Source organism: Podarcis filfolensis (genome assembly GCF_964270895.1).
Source record: "Podarcis filfolensis genome assembly, chromosome: 10".
NCBI lineage: Eukaryota > Metazoa > Chordata > Lepidosauria > Squamata > Lacertidae > Podarcis > Podarcis filfolensis.
The window spans coordinates 52,240,469-52,259,182 of NC_139612.1; the positions used below are offsets into that span (position 1 = coordinate 52,240,469).

The 18,714-nt window shown below is 40.3% G+C and overlaps 3 protein-coding genes across 5 annotated transcripts in view; 2 read left to right on the forward strand and 1 right to left on the reverse strand.

The window, feature by feature from the left end:
• Window positions 1-2,602, forward strand: part of GNPTAB (N-acetylglucosamine-1-phosphate transferase subunits alpha and beta) — a 43,717-nt gene extending 41,115 nt beyond the window's left edge. For both annotated transcript variants that reach the window (XM_083574071.1, XM_083574072.1), the window contains exon 21: window positions 632-2,602. In XM_083574071.1, coding sequence (XP_083430197.1) covers window positions 632-709 — 78 coding nt within the window. In that variant the 3' untranslated portion in view covers window positions 710-2,602. The remainder of the gene's footprint in view (window positions 1-631) is intronic.
• Window positions 2,603-4,076: 1,474 nt separating this feature from the next.
• Window positions 4,077-18,548, forward strand: SYCP3 (synaptonemal complex protein 3). Its single transcript, XM_083574154.1, has 9 exons — window positions 4,077-4,131; window positions 8,023-8,166; window positions 9,823-9,901; window positions 11,170-11,204; window positions 12,878-12,995; window positions 13,835-13,934; window positions 14,899-14,997; window positions 16,183-16,287; window positions 16,441-18,548. The coding sequence occupies exons 1-9, from the start codon at window positions 4,092-4,094 to the stop codon at window positions 16,492-16,494; spliced, it is 774 nt and encodes a 257-aa protein (XP_083430280.1). The 5' UTR covers window positions 4,077-4,091; the 3' UTR covers window positions 16,495-18,548.
• Window positions 8,021-18,714, reverse strand: part of CHPT1 (choline phosphotransferase 1) — a 29,166-nt gene continuing 18,472 nt past the window's right edge. Inside the window, exon 9 of one of the 2 annotated variants that reach the window (XM_083574140.1) lies at window positions 8,021-16,520. In XM_083574140.1, coding sequence (XP_083430266.1) covers window positions 16,476-16,520 — 45 coding nt within the window. In that variant the 3' untranslated portion in view covers window positions 8,021-16,475. The remainder of the gene's footprint in view (window positions 16,521-18,714) is intronic. The other variant, XM_083574141.1, reaches the window with a different exon arrangement.

Consider the following 18,714-nt stretch of genomic DNA (forward strand, 5'->3'; position numbering starts at 1 on the left):
ACACTGAGACTACACTCATAAGAACAAAAGCATTCAGTAGATGTTAGTCCTGTTGGCGTTCCTTACATCTGTATAGCTGGAGTCAGTTTCTGTTGCTTCAGTTCAATTAAGATCAGATCTTCTTTGCATGGGTGGGCATTTAAGGAACAGTGCGCATAAACAGGTGTGGGAGTTAATCTGGCTAAAAAGCTGGATCCAGGAATAAACACATCACATTCTCAATAATACCAAATATCTATTCTGGAGGGAGGGTGTATGAGGAGGACTGAATCCAGTCTTCTGTTCCTCAGATCTTCCCCTTCTCCAGATAAGTGCTATTGCCAGCAAATTGGTGTGAGATGCACATAAACTCCTGGATCAAGTGAGGAAATGTATACAGGAGCCCCTCTTGAACATGCATGTTACTGAGGCATTTACGTGTAAACATATGCTCCCCAGTTTGCCCCCACAAGATGCATTATGTTATGAAGTCTGTTCTGATCTCCAGAGGTGAAATAGTCTGCCATGGAAATAGCTGTGCCAGGCAGAGGCATCCTGGGAAGGAGGGGAATGGACAAGAACAATGTGATTGTTTTGATTTTTCCAAGTATTAATTTGCGCGCACACACAAAAGTGTTCTTTAATTTTTCAGTTAATAGCCTTCAAACGAAAGTTCTTTCCAAGGAGAAGGATTCAAAAAGAAGTTTGCCCTGAAAGAATGAAGGTCTAGAAGACTTCTGTTGTAAATCAGTCTACCTCAACATGTGATGAGCATGTACAATGTTTCGTCTCAGAAGTGTCTTGATAGTTGTGTGCCGGGCATGAACAGAAGTGTCACCATCCATTACAGCTTTTGTGGCTTTGTGTATGACACCTATGCTACTGAACAGCCAGAGAATTGGGCCCCTAGGAGGATCGGTGAGGTTCTGGATCCAGAAGACCCAAAGCCACCAGTGCCCAACCCTATTTTGTGACTTTAGCACTTGCTACTGCCAGTGCGGGGAAGCTGCTGGTAGTAGCTTTCCATGTACTTGGCTGAAGCTGGGACCAGTGCAGGCTTGGCAGAGAGGCAAATATTCACCATCCCAACCATTGCCCAGCTATAAGCATAAGAGGGGATGTTTTAGGAATGTGCTCTTACAGACAGTGGGAGGAAGGGTTGTGTTGCCAGCTCTCAGACGGCTGCAATTCACAAACATAATTTCCGGAGTGCATTATCCTTTTTTATAAAAAGGGTTACTGAAAGAAACATAGCTGCATTTGTTGCAGTAGCCTTTGCCAACTAAATAATAATGTTGGATATAGAATCTTCTGTTAGATGTGTCCCTGAGCTTGCATCCCAAGGCATTAGATGTGCCATTGACCGTTCAGTCAGTTAACCTTTCCCTCTATGTTTTGAACAGTAAAGCACAGCTGTAAACTTGCCTCGTGAGTACATGGAGGGCGGGATATGAACTGACTCCCACAACACTCCATTGTAACTGCCACATACACAATTTGTTATGTTATATATTCCCCATGGTAGCCAGTCCATTGACTATAGGGCTTACCATGTTTGTTGTTCCTCAGGCTCCTGACCTATAGGCTACTTTGAAAGAGCAGGACGAGAGTTCCACATGGAAAGCATAAGAGAAAATGAGCTTCTGGGGGTTTCTAGGAAAGTCCAGGTATCCCTGTTAACACAAATCCCTGATTGGAATAGCAGCAGCTTGATGTGAGGGTAGTCCTAACGTAGATCTTTTGAGCAGCTGTGCATCCAGCTCTTCATGTGCAAAGGAACAGGATAGTAGCCTTCGCGTCTGTCCCCACCCCTCTTCATTCTGTAAAGTATCTCTAGTTTAAATATAAGGCGGATTCATCTATAGAATGAAGGATTAGAATGGTGAAGTCCTATTTGCTAGATTGTTCTGCTGCTAGACTATGAAAAAATGGTATTTTAATACATTTGATTCTTTTCTTTGTATAATGCCTTTATTGATCAAAATGTAAACTGCAGCTCAATCTACTCCATTCAGTTTCTAGAAACACTAATAAGAATTGTACGCCTAATTAAAAAAATTAGGGCTATAAACAAAAGGGGCTTGGCTGCATTATGTGTACAAGCAGTGTATATTTAGCAGCAAAAGTGCCTCTCCATATAAGTTTTCAATACTTTGTATTGTTTTAATGGTATAACTAAGAGCATGACACTCAGCCATTTTTTCATATCAAGCATTCATTTTCAAAAATTCGGACATACAGTAGTCTAGTGATCTGCCCTATTGTGTCAAAACAAATCTCAGACCAGGAAAAGAAAAGGGATTTTTGTCCCAGACAGATTATTTTAAAAGAAATGTCTTTAATCATGATATTAACAACTTTTCAGGACTATAATCACCTCAGTAATTATTTTATCATGAAGATGGGGGATTTTCAATGTACATGTGCTGTAAAATATGTGCTTTCTTTTAACAGATGTTTTTGATTTAAAAATGTTATATTGTGTGTGTGTCAAGAAAAATGATCAAGTATTTAATGCTCTGAAAAGTGGTTAAGTATTTTTAAATCAAAAAGGCACCTTATTCTTTATCAAGTGCATACACCTAATTTTTAAAGAAATAAATCTAGTTCAGCTTCTTTAAAATGCTACTTGTTTTGCCTGTCTTAAAAGCTTCATTTCACAATAAACTTTAAAGCAGCAATTGCATTGTGGCTCTACTCACAACACTGAACTATGTTGTTTTGTGTCCACTGGAGTTCTACTGTGGACAATATTGTCCACCCGCACCCTGGTTTGTGTCTACTATAGTGTGTAGTGACTTGCAAATTAGGAAGACCGTGATTAATGCTAACTAGTTTGTGTCCAAATCGAAATCAAACTTGACTTTGGTAAATACAGTTACTCTGTCAAGCAGCTCATTGGTCCAATATTTAGGGTTGGCAAGTAAGAAATTCTAGACTGGGTTCAAGTTCAACTGTACATAGAGAGCTAAACTAAATGTTACACACAGATGCACACCTGACTGTTTTAAAAGAAGAAGAAAAAGTTTGAGGACAGCATCAGTGGGGGACCAGGAATGGGAAAGTAGCAAGGCTAGAGGAGAGTACAGGTATGGAAAGTACAATTTTATTCTATAAACTGGAGCAATCTTCCAATGGATTTATGGTGGTCTTGTCCCATTTTCTGTCCATTTTCTCCCACTTTTCACCTTGTGTTGGCTCAAGCAGTTGTACTTGCAGTGTGAAGTCCCTTTCACACCTCTCCTGAGTATATGCATTGACCATTTGGAAGGAGCACAGGAATCTACCCACAGATCCTGACTTCAGCAAAAGATGTGAAAGAGTATTTATGCTCAGGAACAGGATTAGCAGGTGCAATCCAGTCCACATGTTTGGTAAAGAATTGGAGATAAAGTGTGAAAAGGATCATCGTTTACACAATGAGAGTTAAGTAGTAGGATGGATTGTACCATTGTGCAGATGGGGGTTTATAAGAAGCAGACTGCTGGAAGCTTTCTCCTGATTGAATAGTATTTTTACTTTCAGTGAGGGTTGTTGTTTTTTCTTAATCATAAAAAATGGCAGTCTGTAGTGCTACAAGGCGGCTCCTTTTGTTGTTGGCACCCAACTTTCTCGAAAGACAATGTGCATCTCCGGGGGCGAAGTCAAACTGCTGCATTGGCAGCACCAAAGGTGCAAGTGTGTTGGTCCCCACCCTGCACTCATCTCGGGGGCCCTCCAGGCTGATCCAGTATTATGCACATGTTTTTGGCACAATAAAAGTGCATTGCTGGGTTTCTTCTGCTTTAGTCCCCCCCCCCCTTGCTACTTCCCCAATGCTACCACCTCATTGATATCTGAATGGACTAACGCACAACAAAAGTAGGAAAAAAAATTAAGTCAGAACATTTGGGTCCCTTCAGATGTCTTTTTTCATGTCACATTCATGTTGATTGGTGCTCACGATACTTTTGACAGTCACATTTTGCCTTCTCAATACTGTTAGCAACTGCAACTATTGTGGGGTGATTACACTGCTTCATTTCCGATCAGTATCTCTGGTAGCTTCCTGTTTAAAACCCATATTTTTGATATATGGGCGTAGCCAGAATTTATTGGGGGGAGGAGGCTTTATGTTAGGAGGGAAGAACCGAGTTTTCTGTGATGCAGTTGGTCAGTTAAGTATTTTTCTTTATTTTCTTGATGGGGGGGCAGCTGCTACGCCCATGTTTTTTATACCACAAATGTTTCTAGTGGGCTGACCATGGGATTGGAAAAAGCAGTGGCGTAGCGTGGGTTGTCAGCACCCGGGGCAAGGCAAGTAATTTGCGCACCCTAACCCTAACCCCCAGATGTTGCGCCCGGTGCGGCCGGCCCCCCCTGCACCCCCCACGCTACGCCACTGGGAAAAAGGGAAAGAGAATAGAGACTCTCCTAAAAATAAAATTGCAAGTTTCACTCCGAGAAAATTTAAGTGAGAAATGCGCAGGCCAGGACTGCCCCTCCCATTAGGCTGAGTGAGGCGGCTGCTACCTGAGGCAGGTAATTGTGTGGGGTCATGATATGGCAGGAAATCGTTATTTAACTAATTGTTACCAATAGGGAGAAGTGAGAGACGGACTTGCGGCATTTTGTTTAGAGGGGGGAAATCGAGTGCAACCTTTTAAAATATTTATTTATTTATTTTGCCTCAGGCGGTGTGCAGCACTACCATAGGCTCTTCTTTAAAAAATAAAAAAAAAGTCGGATACAGCTTCCTGAGGCGGCAGGTGCAGCCGATCTGCTGGAAGAGAAAGAATGGACTTCACCACTTCAGACTGCACGGGGGGGCGGCGGGATCTTTTGGAAGTTTCCCCCCTTCATAAAAAACTTCCCTGCAAACAGAAAACCGGCCTAGCGGGGTTAGAACGTTTCTGCTTCTGTGCTGGTTTATTATTATTACTATTGCTAGGGAAATGTTTTGTTTGAAAGCGTGTACTGTGATACCCCCCCAACCCCTTTCCCGCCGCCTGAAGTTTAATCCGCTTGGGGGGTTTTTTGCGTTCGTGCGTGCAGACGCGAGGCAGGGAGCGAAGGCGGCGGGTGCCTTTTCTTTAGGTCTGGCGCAGGTTCCACAGGACGCGATGTTTATTAACTGCATAGAACTTTCTTTGGGCCCGTCCCGTTCCTGTCGTGTTTCTCGTCGCCGCCTCACCTTTCCCTCTCTCTCCCTCTTTCAGGGAGTGAGGAGAAAGAAAGGGGGGGATGGGAAGCGGCGGTTCGGGAAAGTAGGAAATGCTGCTGGGTGGTTGTAAGAGAGAAATTGGCGGAAGGGGGACAGCTTGAGGTTGGGCTAAAGGGGACCCGGGTGGGGAAGGACAACGGCAGAACCAAAAGGAGGGAACCTGAGGTAATTTAGGCGGGAAACGGGGCGGCCTTGAGGGAAGGCGATCAAGCCACGCGGCTGGCGTAGTGGTTAGAGCGCCAGGCTGGGGGCGAGGAGAGGCCGCGGTTCGAATTCCCGCCCCCAACCACGAAACTGACGGGGGTGTGTGATTTTGAGCCACTCGCCCCCGCTCCACCTCATAGGTCTCTCCCCAGGGATGTTCGCCTGGCACCTTCATTGTACACCTTTAGGCGCCAGGCAAAAAACGTTCCTTTTTAACCAAGCTTTTGATTGATCTTAATGAAATTCTATGCCCTTTTAAAATGGTTTTTGGGGGTTTTTTGTGGGTGGGGGTGGTACTGGGTTGCAGTTTTTTATTTTTATTAGGTATTTTGTGGTTTTATATATTGATTTTATTCTGTGAACCACCCTGGGACCCCTGGGTATAGGATAGTATATAAATTAATAATAATAAGAGGACTGGTTGGTTGGTTTTTCTTTATTGAAAGATTTCAGTGGCTAACAAAGGTGTATGTAAAACGTCTCTGCTTTCAGTTCATGGAGACTTATCTGCAGGTCAGTTACATTTGGTGTTTTCAGTTCATAGAGTCAGTTACATTTGGTGTGAGACATGGCTATCATAGGCATTGTGAGTTTGAGGGGTAGATTTCCTTCTTTTGTATAGTGGGGGTTTTTTTGTGTCGGCGTCACGTGGACAGATTCTCCACCTATCCACTTATTAATTTGTTGGTGGTGAGAGAGATTGGGGAGCCTAGGGCATGGTTTTATTCATTCATTTGATTGGTTGGTTGGTTTATATACTGCCCTGTTCCCGGAGGTCTCAGGGCGGTTCACAGAACAAAATCAAAATATAAAACCACAAAATATATAATCAAAATAAAAACAATAACCCTGAAGGTTGGTTGCCTTCGGTTGACTGCAGTGAGGTCGGTTGGGGGGGAGGTTTGCAGGGCTGTTGTGACGGGGGGGGGGTAGAATGTGAGGAGAACCCTATGTGCTATGCATGCACTTTGCCTTGGGCTTGAAAGGAAGGTAGAGCAGAAAAGTTTGGTAAGTGAAGAAAAGCGGGAAGAGGTTGTTGGTTGTGCTCTTGTGGCTGAGTGAAGCAGCCTTTGAGGCTGCAATTCTAAAACACACCCGGGTGTGTAAGCGTCATTGTACAAAGCGGATTGTACTATCAGGAGCTAGAACAAGGTGCTCCAAAATGGGAGGGGAGGAAAGGGGGATGAACAGTATGCTGTCAAACAACAATAGTATTTTTAGATTATTGAATCCGTAATTGTTTATCTTTGATTGGGGCTTTCTTTCTCCAGTAGCCCACCCACACCTTGAACTTGGTACAAGTAATAATTGGTTAGAAACCATGTACAAAATCTTAGAACTTAACAAATACATAATAGATCTAACAGTGTGTACCAGCAGTCACACCTCAAACAATGTTGAAACACGGAGAAAGGCTCCCTATAGAGCTGGGGGGGGGGCTGACATTTTCAGGCTCAAGGGCCACATTTGCCCTTGGCCAACCCCCTGGGAGATGCATGTCAGCAATATGTGTGGCCATCTTGCACTTTCACATGCTCACACATACAGGGAGACAATGAACAAACTGTCTCCCCTCCCCAGCTGGTCTGTGCAGGTCAACTGAGGGGGAGGGGGTCACATCTGCATTCATCAAATGATCAGGGAGAAGATGATTTCCACCCCAGCACTGTCTGCTTTAGTTTCCTTTCTCCTGCCTCTGCCAAAACTAGTGGGAGCTTGGGGTTGGGGTTCAGAATAACTTGTTTGGGGGGACTGGATCAGACCCATGCTGTAAAGATTGAAATATGCAGTCATCTTCATGTAAGAGATGACCACTTAGATATCCTGATTCTACAACATATCATGTGATTTAAATGTAAAAACAAGTTATTTGAATTGGGCCTGGAAACAAATTGGGAGCCAAAGAACTTCATGTAGCACAGCTGGTCTAGCAGAATTATTTAAACTTTAATAGCTCATTCAAAAATTGTTCTTGGAGACATTTTACAATAATTATTCACTGTAGCTTACGTAGTCAAATGAAGTTTAACTTCAAAATGTGTGAAAGCTTTGTAAAAATATTCTGCAGACATGTATTAAATTCTGACTGAATTCGCAATAGCAGATACAAGATAAAATAGTACCGTAGATTCCGGCGTATTAGGCGACTGGACGTATTAGACGACCCCCTCCAAATTGGCAGCTGCAATTTGGGGGTTCGTCTTATAAGCCCAGTCGCCTGATACGCTGAGCAGCTCCGTGCCGGGAGAAAGCTGCCCGGCGCGGAGCCCACTGCTGCTTCCGAAGCAGGGCGGGCTCCGCTCCGGGTGGCTTTCTCCTGGCGCAGAGCCGAGCCAGCCGCCATCTGCTTCTGAAGCAGCAGGGTGGGTGGGCTCCGCACCAGGAGAAAGCCGCCCAGAGCAGAGCCCACCGCTGCTGCTGCTTCGGAGCCGCCGCCGCAGCGAAGGGCAGGCTCCGCTCCACACCACCCATACCCGGCATATAAGATGACCCCTGATTTTTTAACCTCTTTTCCGGGGTTAAAAAGTCGTCTTATACGCCGGAATCTGTGGTATCTTAGTATCTTATTTTCCCTATCTTAGATTCATACTGTGTGTTATGTGGTGAATTAAACAACAAAAACTATTTTATGGCAGTTACTCTGATTATGGCACCATCAGGAAGAAAATCTGCAGCAAAAACTGCTAAATTGGCACAGGAAGATCCAATTGTTCATGCCTACGACTTTGAAGAACATACAAAAAAACATCTGAGTGGCTCTGAAGAGGATGTTAGAGAAGGTGTAGTAATCAGTACAAAATGATAAACACATTTTGTTTTGTTGCACTCCTAATACAAATAGGATAAGTCATCCTTTTTCTCACAATAGTATAGGGGGGGCACACATCCCAAATTCTATCAAATAGGACTGCTGGATAACCTGACTTTTGGCATTTGCCTAAGGCTGTCTTCGCAACAGCAAATTTATTTGTGAAATGGAAGAAGTTTACTCCTCATTAGATGACCATGCAATTGGCAGAGAAGGATTCAAACCTGCTGCTTCATTCAGCAGGTGAAGTTCTTTCTTGAAAGTGGATTCCACTTGAGGGATTGGGAGGAGATAGTCTGGCATTCTCAGCAGTCATAGAGAATGGAACATAATGTAGCTTCTCAGCTCTTCTTTGGAGCCAGGCATTCAGAGCGTATTACAGTACCAATTGCTCTGATTTCCAGTGCAATCCTAGGGCCAATTTAAAGTGCTGGTGTTGAGCTTTAAAAGCTCAGAATGGCTTAGGCAGGGTTGCCTAAAACTAGGATGGGAAAAAGGTAGATCAGGATCTACTGGCAGATCTCGATAATTGATAAGAATTTCTGATTCCCAATTATTAAATGGTTAGCATACTGAATTAGGACCTCAGAGACAAGGATTCAGCCACCAACCTCACTTGGGAGGCCTTGGGCAAGTCACTGTCTTTCAGCCTAACAGAGTTGTTGTAAAGGTAAAATGGTAATTGAGAAAATGATTTGAGGTCACTGGAGAAAAACTAGGTATAAATGTAATAATAAAATAAACAACAACAAACTGAGAACCCCCCCCCCTCCAGTATACTGTTGAAATGAAGAAAGTGTGTGTAGGCAGGGGTTAACAAGGAGGGTATTCTTTGTGGGGAAGGACCATGAATTTGGTTAATTTCTGGTACTCAAAACAAATTCCTGGTTGCAGAAGAACGTAAGAGTAGCCTGCCAGATCAGGTCAATGGCCCATTTAGTCCAGCACTGTATTCTCTCGGTGGCCAACTTAGATGCCTGTGGGTAACCTGCAAGCAGGACTTGAGCTCAAGAGCACTCTCCCCTCCTGTGATTTCCAGCAACTGGTATTCAGAAACATTGCTGTCTCCTTTTTCAATATATGTCTTTGCACCAAGTTCTGGTTGGTGGATCTTGGAATACTAGTTTTAAAAAGCCTGAGATCTGCTTGGATCCATAGCAACTTGCTTGTACCTTAAGATCCGCCTTTGAAGCTCTACTTAGGTGCCTACTTATAATGGAAATAAGACTGGCAAGCTGACAGACAAGGGTATTCTTGCTCATGGCCCCCCAGATGTGGAAGGTGATTTCATGGGACATTACACAGAGCCCATCCCTTCCAGGTTTTAAACAGGCTATTTTTACTGTGGCCTTTATCAGTTAATTTGAACTGAGTGCAAAACTAATATTTTCACCTAATTTTGATAATTTTATATTATGCTGGGGTAGTGATGGTCCTCTTGATTTTTAGTTCTCACATATTGTTTTGAGATTTTTGTGGTGTTTTATATGGTTTTAAATGATATTTTATGTAACTTGTAAATTGCTTTTTGAAGAATTTTCATTTAAAAGTGGTATATGGGATTTAAAACATTTTAATGTGATACAAGTAATTGGTAAACTGCACCTTCTATTTCCCTCCCATAAAGATGAAACTCCAATAATTGATAAACATGGGAAAAAAAGACCTTCACTGACTCCTCATCCTGTAGTTGAAGATGAAGTTGGGTAAATAGTTTATTATTTATTTTTTGCCATATAATGTTAAATTATTTTTTACAGTTATAAAGTATCAGTTACGTTTCCAGTGCCTCTTTGTTACAATTATTGTAGCCAGAAATATATATTACTTTTACGTTGTTAAGTCTGGCTACAATCTAGATCTGTTTTAAAAAAAAACAGCACCTTTACATAGGAACATAACTAAAAATTTGTTGGCTGTAGATCAGAGCTGGATAACCTGTGCCCCTTTAGATGTTGTTAGATCAGGTCCCACCAGCCTCAGCCAGCATGGCAAATAGTCAGGAATAATGGGAATTGTAGGCCTACAACATTTGAAGTGGTTAGATACTGGTGTGGATCCAAAGCTTCTCTTTTTCCAAAGTAAGGAGCTTACTCTGATATAAGGTGCTTGCTCTGTTGGAAGAATCCCCTTCCATTGGAGGAAGAGAACCTTTGAATCTAGCCCACTTTAATTAATTAATGAAGGATAATTCAGTTGCCCTCTTCTCAATAATTATTACAGAATAGAGAGGCAAGGAAGTCCTGAAGTTAACGGAGACTACTAGGGAGCAAGTCCCAATGAACGTTGTGGGATTTCTGAGTAGACATGGAAAGGATTGCACTGTTCTTCACACATTAAGTTACATCCAAACCACCATCAAATCCCCAATAAATCAACTCATAATGTAATAGAAGCCCATGTAAAGCATGTTATAAATGTAAAGCATGTTATAAATGTAAACCAATTTTACAGCATAATTCTAAACATAGTTACTCAGAAGTTGGGTGCACTGAATTCTATGAGAAATATTCCACAGTAAATGTGTTTAGGATTGCAGTCTTAAATCTGCTTCAACTGCCATGGCTTCCAAGAATCCTAGGAACGTTAGCATCTCTGACAGAACTTTCAGCAGACTCATTAAGCTTATAATTAAAAATGGCAGCTTTCAACATAAGATGTTTTAAACTACTGAGTCATAAACAGAAGGTTATGCCCTTTGTTAATTATATATTTCTTGATGGGCAAAATCTTGGCAATATAATTTAATGTCTCTATCCTGTTGTGGTTTACATTCCCCCCCCCAGATGCCCCAAAGATTATACCCCTTCACAGTGCTGATTCCCCCCACTCCCTTTGTCACAAGGCTTTTAGTAGTGTTAATTATTGTTGGTCTCTGTTGCAGCTTGCTACCACTTACAAATAATATCTGAAAAATATAAACTAGTTCTCTTAATGCAAAAAAGTCATTCTAAAAATATGAATATTTTTATAGGGGAGAAGTACAGAATATGCTGGAAAGATTTGGAGGTATGTTTTAGAAAGTACTTACATACTGTCAGTTAATAAAATAGTTATATGGGAGAAGGGTCCTGCCCTTTTATTTCAAAATACAGGATTGTTTCCAAGTAAGTTCCACTCAGAGTAGACCTAGTGAAATAAATGGATATGGCTAGCTTTAATTTTAATGGCTCTAACCTGGAAACAACTTAGTCGGATATAAACCAGTTTTTAAAATAAATGTTCTCTTTTTAGTCATATGAACAAATTAACAATTTGCATTCCAAACATTATTTGCTGTAGTATGATGGCAGGAGTGCAGTGGGATATTGTCATTTGTAGTACTTAATTAGATTGATCAATTGATTACATCAGAGTTGCAATAACTTTGCCAAAGCAGATGTGCCAATGCAAACTTCAAGATTAGGGTGCAGGTTATCCATGCCTGCTCAGAAAAAAATTACTTAGAAATTTCTATGTCTTTCTCTGGGTTTCACACTCATGTGAAGCAAATTCTACTAAAATAGACTGGCTAGGGCAAAATGTGATGGAACATGGCCTTCATTAATCTGTTAGACATTACTGGCAAGATTCCATCTTGTCTGTGTCCATATCAGTCGCCTCCATAGCAAGAACCTAGCTCTTCTCCACTTTCTGTAATGAAGGGTGGTAGTTAACAAAGGATGATGCAAAAAGACTTCTTAGTTTGTCCCAATGCCTGCTCAAGGACAAGGACTGCAATGCTTCTTTGATCTAATCAACTGACTTTAAAAGTATCCCAATTAACTGAGGAGCAGTTTTTAAAAATAAAAATACACATTTTAATACAAGTGCTTATAAAAGCTACTGTATGGCAAGAAACAGCTTAAAACATAATCTCCCTTTGGCATGCTTATTTCTTCTGAAATGATGCCAGCTACAACACATGCACATAATCTAAAAACAAATGTGTTTCTTCCTTCAGCTGTGTTTTTACCCATATGCAGATTTGATTAATCTAGTGACTAAAGTGCATATAACTGTTCAACTAATCTTTCTCTAATGAGGTTTCAGTCCTGTTAAGGATACACAGCATGGCTACAACTTATGCAATTTGAGCATGGGCCACAAGCTTTCTCAAAGCCATCTTGAACTTCATGACGTTTTGGAATATGTCTGCAAATCATGGAACATGAATAATACTGTACTTAACAGTGAAGAAAGGCAACTGCTTAACCAATGCTGTATTTTGCTCCTTTGATATTCTACTGTCTCTTATTAGAGTTCTCTCTAAAGTTTTAGCCTCAAAAGGTATCATGTTTTACAAAAGCACCTGCCTAGATTGTTTGGTTATGGGCTTGCTTGAAAAGGGCTTCATGTAAGAATCCAAATCTTTGGGCAGACTGGATTGTGGCAGCCAGCTTCCGCTTAGTTTGTGTGTTTATTGTGGGGTGTTAAAAGTGTTGATGGCAAAATACTTCACTGATAGATCAACACACTATAAAAGCTGCCATATAAACACTGTAATTTTAATACAGCTTATACTAGATTCAAAATCAGTTTGAGAAGAGGTCCCTGGATTCGTGCATTAATTACTGTAGCCTAACGCTGCAACAGCCCTCCAGGTGTAGTGTGCGAGACATTCTAGCCTTTTTTTGCAAATCTTATAAACCTTTACATATGTTTTAAGATACAATGCCTAATGATTCTTTGTCTTTCTGCAGCGGACATTAACAAAGCTCTTCTGGCTAAAAGGAAAAGATTAGAAATGTACACGAAAGCGTCTCTCAAAACAAGCAACCAGAAAATAGAACACGTTTGGAAAACACAACAAGAGCAAAGGTGGGGGTTATAATTAACACTAACATACATTGCACATTTGTGGCAGAGATTCAACCTGTGGCCCTCAGTCTGATTCCATGTAGGTAGGGAGAGCCAACAGGCAGAAAAGCCAAAATGGATGAAAGCAATAATATATGCAAGCGATCAGATCAGACCTGGGAAGAGCAATCTATCTTTCCCTCTCTTAGCAGCATGTTAAACAGGGGAAGAGAGAAATGGGGGTGTCAGAGAGAGGGTGGCCCTGCTCACTATTGGCTAAGTTCCTGCCCATGAGCAGCATGTGGCCCCCCAACAAGTTGTACCCCTCCCCTGGAAATGTGACACTAGACCAAAAAAGGATTTCCATCCTGGACTTAGTGTCTGAGTTTTGATTGTCTGTCTGGATATGATTTCCTGGTAATTTACTATAGTAAAGGAGTTGGTTCCTAATCAGAATATTTCATTTTAGAAAGCAAATTCTTTAAAATAACATTTAAGTTACATTCTTAAAGGTAAAGGGACCCCTGACCTCTTACACTATTTATTTAGAAGTTCACCTTACTGAACATAATTGGGCTTACTTGAAGTAAACATGCATATGATTGCATTGTAAACCTACTTTAGAATAATACTCTTCAATGTTCTATGGTGTGTTTTTTTCCAAATTAGAAGATGGCCACCTTTCACCTTAGCTGTGTTCTCTCAAATCTACCAACTCTTCCTTTTTTAAAGTTTGTGTGACTAACTGAATGTTTTAGGTGCTCCATCTTTCACCGATGCCTTTATAGTTTATAAATCAATGGTATTTCATGTTAACATTCAAAAATGCATTATTTCAGCTTGCAAAATATATATTTTAGGCAGAAGGTCCAACACGAATATTCTCAGCAGTTCCTGCATGTATTTCAACAGTGGGATGCTGATATAAAGAAATCTGAGGAACAGGAAGAAAAATTAATGGTTTGTTTTTCTTAACTTCTTGAATAATAAATGTAAGTGCCTGAGGCTGATATTTCATTCTCCTTATACTGCAGTGTGGAGTGTTACCATTCACAAAACAGACAGGTAATATTCAGGGTTGCGTGTAGCCCTAGCTTTAGGAAAACAATATGCTCACATAGGGTGAAGGAGATCTAAGTAAATTAGCAGAGTCCAAGTGCTGATCAGTAATAACATCTCAGATATTAGGTCAAAAGATAATGTTACGCCATAGTTAGTAGAGCCAATGTTTCTGCACTGTGATCAATTTGTTCCTTAAATAAATATACACTGGATAAGCTTACAGTGGTAAGCAACAACAATACGTTCAGTGGAAGATAAGCATTCAGTTACTACTATAAGTTGCCCATTGTTTATGGCGGCATATAAATGTAAATAAATAGCAAGTGAAAGCAAGAAAACCTTGCCATTGGAAACAATTTGACATGTAAAAACTATACGCCATTTTCTTAGAATTTCTTTCTTTTTTTGTTCATTCACTGACTTGCATGCCCCTGAAAACCCTATATGAATGTACAGCAAAGGCTTAGAAATTAATTTAAGAATATATATACACACATACACTTATGGTAATAACTGATGGCTGGTGCCTACTGGGAGTAGTTGAGTGGAAATAAAGGAAACCAACAGCAGGTGGACCTAGAGCAAACTAATTCTAGTTCTGTCCCTAACCTTTTCCTTTCTGAATCCTACACAGGCCAGGGTGCAGCAGCAGCAGTCACTGGCAGTGTTACCCATGGACAGGATGTAGGCAAGGCAGATGGGGCAAACTGAAGTTGGAGAGGCAGTGCCCCATTTGTCCTAGCATACCAGCTTCCACTGCATTTGGTTATGCTTAGAGTTTACAATTAGTAACAATGTGATAGAGCTTTATTATATGAATATTTATTCCTACATTTATTATAGCCTCTTTTTCCTTCCTTAGAACCTGTTTCGGCAACAACAAAAAACTTTCCAACAAGCAAGAATAGTTCAGAGTCAAAGACTGAAAACAATTAAGCAGCTGTATGAGCAATTTTTGAAGGTATATTAAAAAACAACCATTTGATCAAGTTTGTTATTAAAAGTGCATTGTTATTTTAGTTTACAGTATATTAAAACAAAGTTTGTGTGAGAAGGCAGCTTCCACCACTGGTTTTCTCTTCCCCTCCTTCTACCTACATCTCCCAAAACCTCTTTCCAGAGGGTCTAGATGCCCTTCTGCACAGTGGGGTCTGTCTCATATAGGCCTGTGATGGGCCAGGAGGATTTGCCTGAGATTTCACCAGCTTTCTTAGAGGGTTTTTGGAGGGTACAGAAGGAAGGGAAGAAAAAGAAAACCTGTTGCATGAGCTGCTTTCTGCTCATAGAACTGCTGGATACAAACAGACATCCTGTGCTGTCCCTGCTGCTAATATGGCAAGATCTGCAGTGGCATACTATCTATACATTTATGCTTAAAAATAATTGCAACTACTACTTAAACTTTAACTTCATGTTGCATCCATTCTGCTTTGTTTCCACTTGATTATTTGACACCTAATATGCATTGCATGAAGAGTAGCATGAGCATCAACTGAATATTGCCCCAGCAGTACTGTTGATCTCCTCTGTGATGAGAGACAGCTTGGCTAAATCTTATTTTCATAGTTGGACAAAACACACATATACAGTGGTACCTCGGGTTAAGAACTTAATTCGTCCCAGAGGTCAGTTCTTAACCTGAAACAGTTCTTAACCTGAGGCGTGCTTTTGCTAATGGGGGCCTGCTGCGCCGCTGGCCCGCAATTTCCGTTCTTATCCTGGGGCAAATTTCTTAATCTGGAGCAACCACTTCCTGGTTAGCAGAGTTTGTAACCCAAAGCGTCTGTAACCCGAGGTACCACTGTAATGCTAACCTTGTCAAGCCTTTACATTTACATTTGTACATGCATATGTGTTAGTAATATCACTGCTTTGTAGACTCCTTTGTCATCTTGCTGGCAATTCCTGTAGGGCAGTTGAACAATATATTCTTCGGATAAGCAGTGCAAAGAATAGAACACTATTCCAGATGAACTCTTACCAGTTAGCATAATTACTTCTCAAAATTTTGATGTGTTTAGGCTACTATCCTTGCCATTGCTAGGCACTCTGGTAATTCATGGCCATTCCTTGACTTCTAAAATGTAACAACATTTCTGGGTGTAAACCAGTAACAGATTTTCATGAAGCTGCTATCTGATTTTAGAGTATGGAAGACATGGAGAAGACTCATGAAAGTCTTTTAGTAGGTGCACAAAATGAGCTTCGGAAAGAAATGGCTATGTTGCAAAAGAAGATCATGATGGACACTGTAAGTGTTAATACTGATTTATGGAAAATTTCAGTGACATTTTAAAACAACATTTAAATAGAAAAATTAAACATTTACCATTTATATTCAGCAAGTCAGAACACTATGATACAAAATGTTACATTTGATCAGCATTTTTTTCTCTCTTAACAGCAACAGCAAGAGATGGCAACTGTTCGCAAATCTCTTCAGTCCATGTTATTCTGATGGCTCAGTGGAGAAACAACTTGTACCTAAGTAACATGATACAATTATATACATTAGCCATATGGGGAGGAAGAGCCAGTATTTTAAACGCCATATTAAAAATTGCTATATTTGAATACCTTACATTCAGCTCTGATATCAAAGAAACCGACAGCTCATTGCTGCTTAGCAACAGGATATGCTAATTTTATTTTTTTCCTGTGTCTCAAAGTATTCCTAATGGTTTTTAATTTGCATCAATCTTTTTTCACCTTTTAAATTCAGAATCTAGATCCCAGGGTTAAGGTACCTTTTTGAAAGTTCAAGATACTTAATGTTATTTAACTGTCTGACAGACTGTTATTATCAGAGTGTTTGGTACAAAAACAAATTGCATGTACTATGGGATTCAAGGCCTTATTAAAAATTGTGTACTTGCAGCAGAACTATATAAACTGTTTCAGGTTGCTACCAAAAAAATGTTTCATTCTTATATACCAACCAGAGTAATATGTCTTAATCTGAAAGTTGAAGGAGATGCATAAGAACTTCCTTATGATTATAAAATAAAATATACATGTTGCTAGTTTGGGATTTCCTTTATTATAAGGCACTCTTAGTAATTTTCCAGTTTCATGGTCTCACCATAAATAAAATGTTCTACTTTTTTGAGGGAAGATAGTCTACCAGCCCCTAATATTATCAGTAAATTCTGAATAACTAAACAAAGATAGAGGCTTACACTCTACAGTTCAGGAAACCTAATTAAAAGCAAAATTTAAAAGTATATCAAGCAAGTACCTATCTCCAAAAACTCTAAATGAAATGGTTTTTTCCCCTCCCAAACAGCAAAAACTTTCATCATCGAGCTTTGTTTTTTTTAGAAAAATAAAAGCATAATCATATTTTCATACTGTAAAAACACACTGGTAATTCAAGCATTACAAATAAAACAAAATTTTCATTACAGCAACTTAGAATCACAGTTTTAACTGTTTGAAATGTAGCAATAATTTATTTGGTCTTAAACTCTGACATCACTTTAAAGGAATCCAGAACAATTACTACATGCTATAATAATGGCAGCAAACCATTCACCTAGTTTTTGGATAAATGCATGGTTTTATTTAAATGCCAAGGTTTGCCACCATTAATTATCCTAATGCCACTTCATGGAGATAATTTAGTGCCCATTAGTCAGCATTTAATTTTGAATTTGGTGACATGCTGAAGATCCCTCAGTTTTTTAAGCAGACTATCTTTTCAGCTAGAAAATAACATGATTAGTTGTTTTGCTGTTAAAGAGATCGTCATCACTTGTTTAAAACTGACCCAGGAGGGTAACAGTTTTCTTTCTAGCTAACTGTTCAGTACTTTCCTTTTTAATGGAGAAGACTGGACAACTTTCTTACAGTGAGCTTCTAAGGCACATGTGGCCAACCTGTGGCCCATATGCAGCCGTTTCAAATGCCCAAACTGCTTCTGAATTTTGCTGGGGGGGGGGAAGCACATGTAAATCACATTCTTTGCAGATGATGCACTGAGAGGAACAGAGCTGCAATGGGGAAGAAGGCACATGGGGAGAGGTAGCCCCATAAGCTTTCCTTCCCAGGTTACTGGTAGACTTCTTTCTGGATAAAGTTGCCAGGATTCCCCCACCCCCCATTGTTGTTAAACACATAGCCAAGAATCACTTGGGATTGCTTGGATAAAGGAACTGTGTTGTATGAACTAGCTCTAAACACCAAGAAAAAGACAACCCTGAATTTCTTGGAAATAGTCAACCCAGCTTGTCTGATGATAGTACCTACAACTGGTTTTATTGTTACAGAGCATCAAATCTAAGTTGGGGTTCAGATTGTTTTACAGTCCTCTGAAATACATATATTTATAACTGAATTCAAACTCAAATCTGTTGCCAGTAGAAAGAGATCAGCTCAGTCACTAGATCTATCCACTCCTGTCACTTAGGTGTTTAAAACTTTCTGAGAAGGCTTTGCATTAAGTGAAAATATATGAAACTACACATTTGTCCACAGCTGAGGTTGGCATATTTCTTTCCTCTTAGCTACACAGAGACTTGACTGGGAGTTATGGTTCTATTTTTCTGGTCTCACTAAAGCATACGACATCTAGAAGAAAGTGATGAAAGACACACAGTAATCCTCCAGAGACCATCACTGTACAAACTGATTCCTAAACAAAACAGTTTCTAGACAGGATGATTAAATCCCATATAAA

Excerpts from the sequence above, each read along its gene's own strand:
- SYCP3 (XM_083574154.1), top strand. The coding sequence starts at position 4,092 with ATGTTAGGAGGGAAGAACCGAGTTTTCTGTGATGCAGTTG. Across the intron at positions 11,205-12,877 it reads TATGCTGGAAAGATTTGGAG|CGGACATTAACAAAGCTCTT; the intron begins GTATGTTTTAGA and ends GTCTTTCTGCAG. Across the intron at positions 13,935-14,898 it reads AACAGGAAGAAAAATTAATG|AACCTGTTTCGGCAACAACA; the intron begins GTTTGTTTTTCT and ends TTCCTTCCTTAG.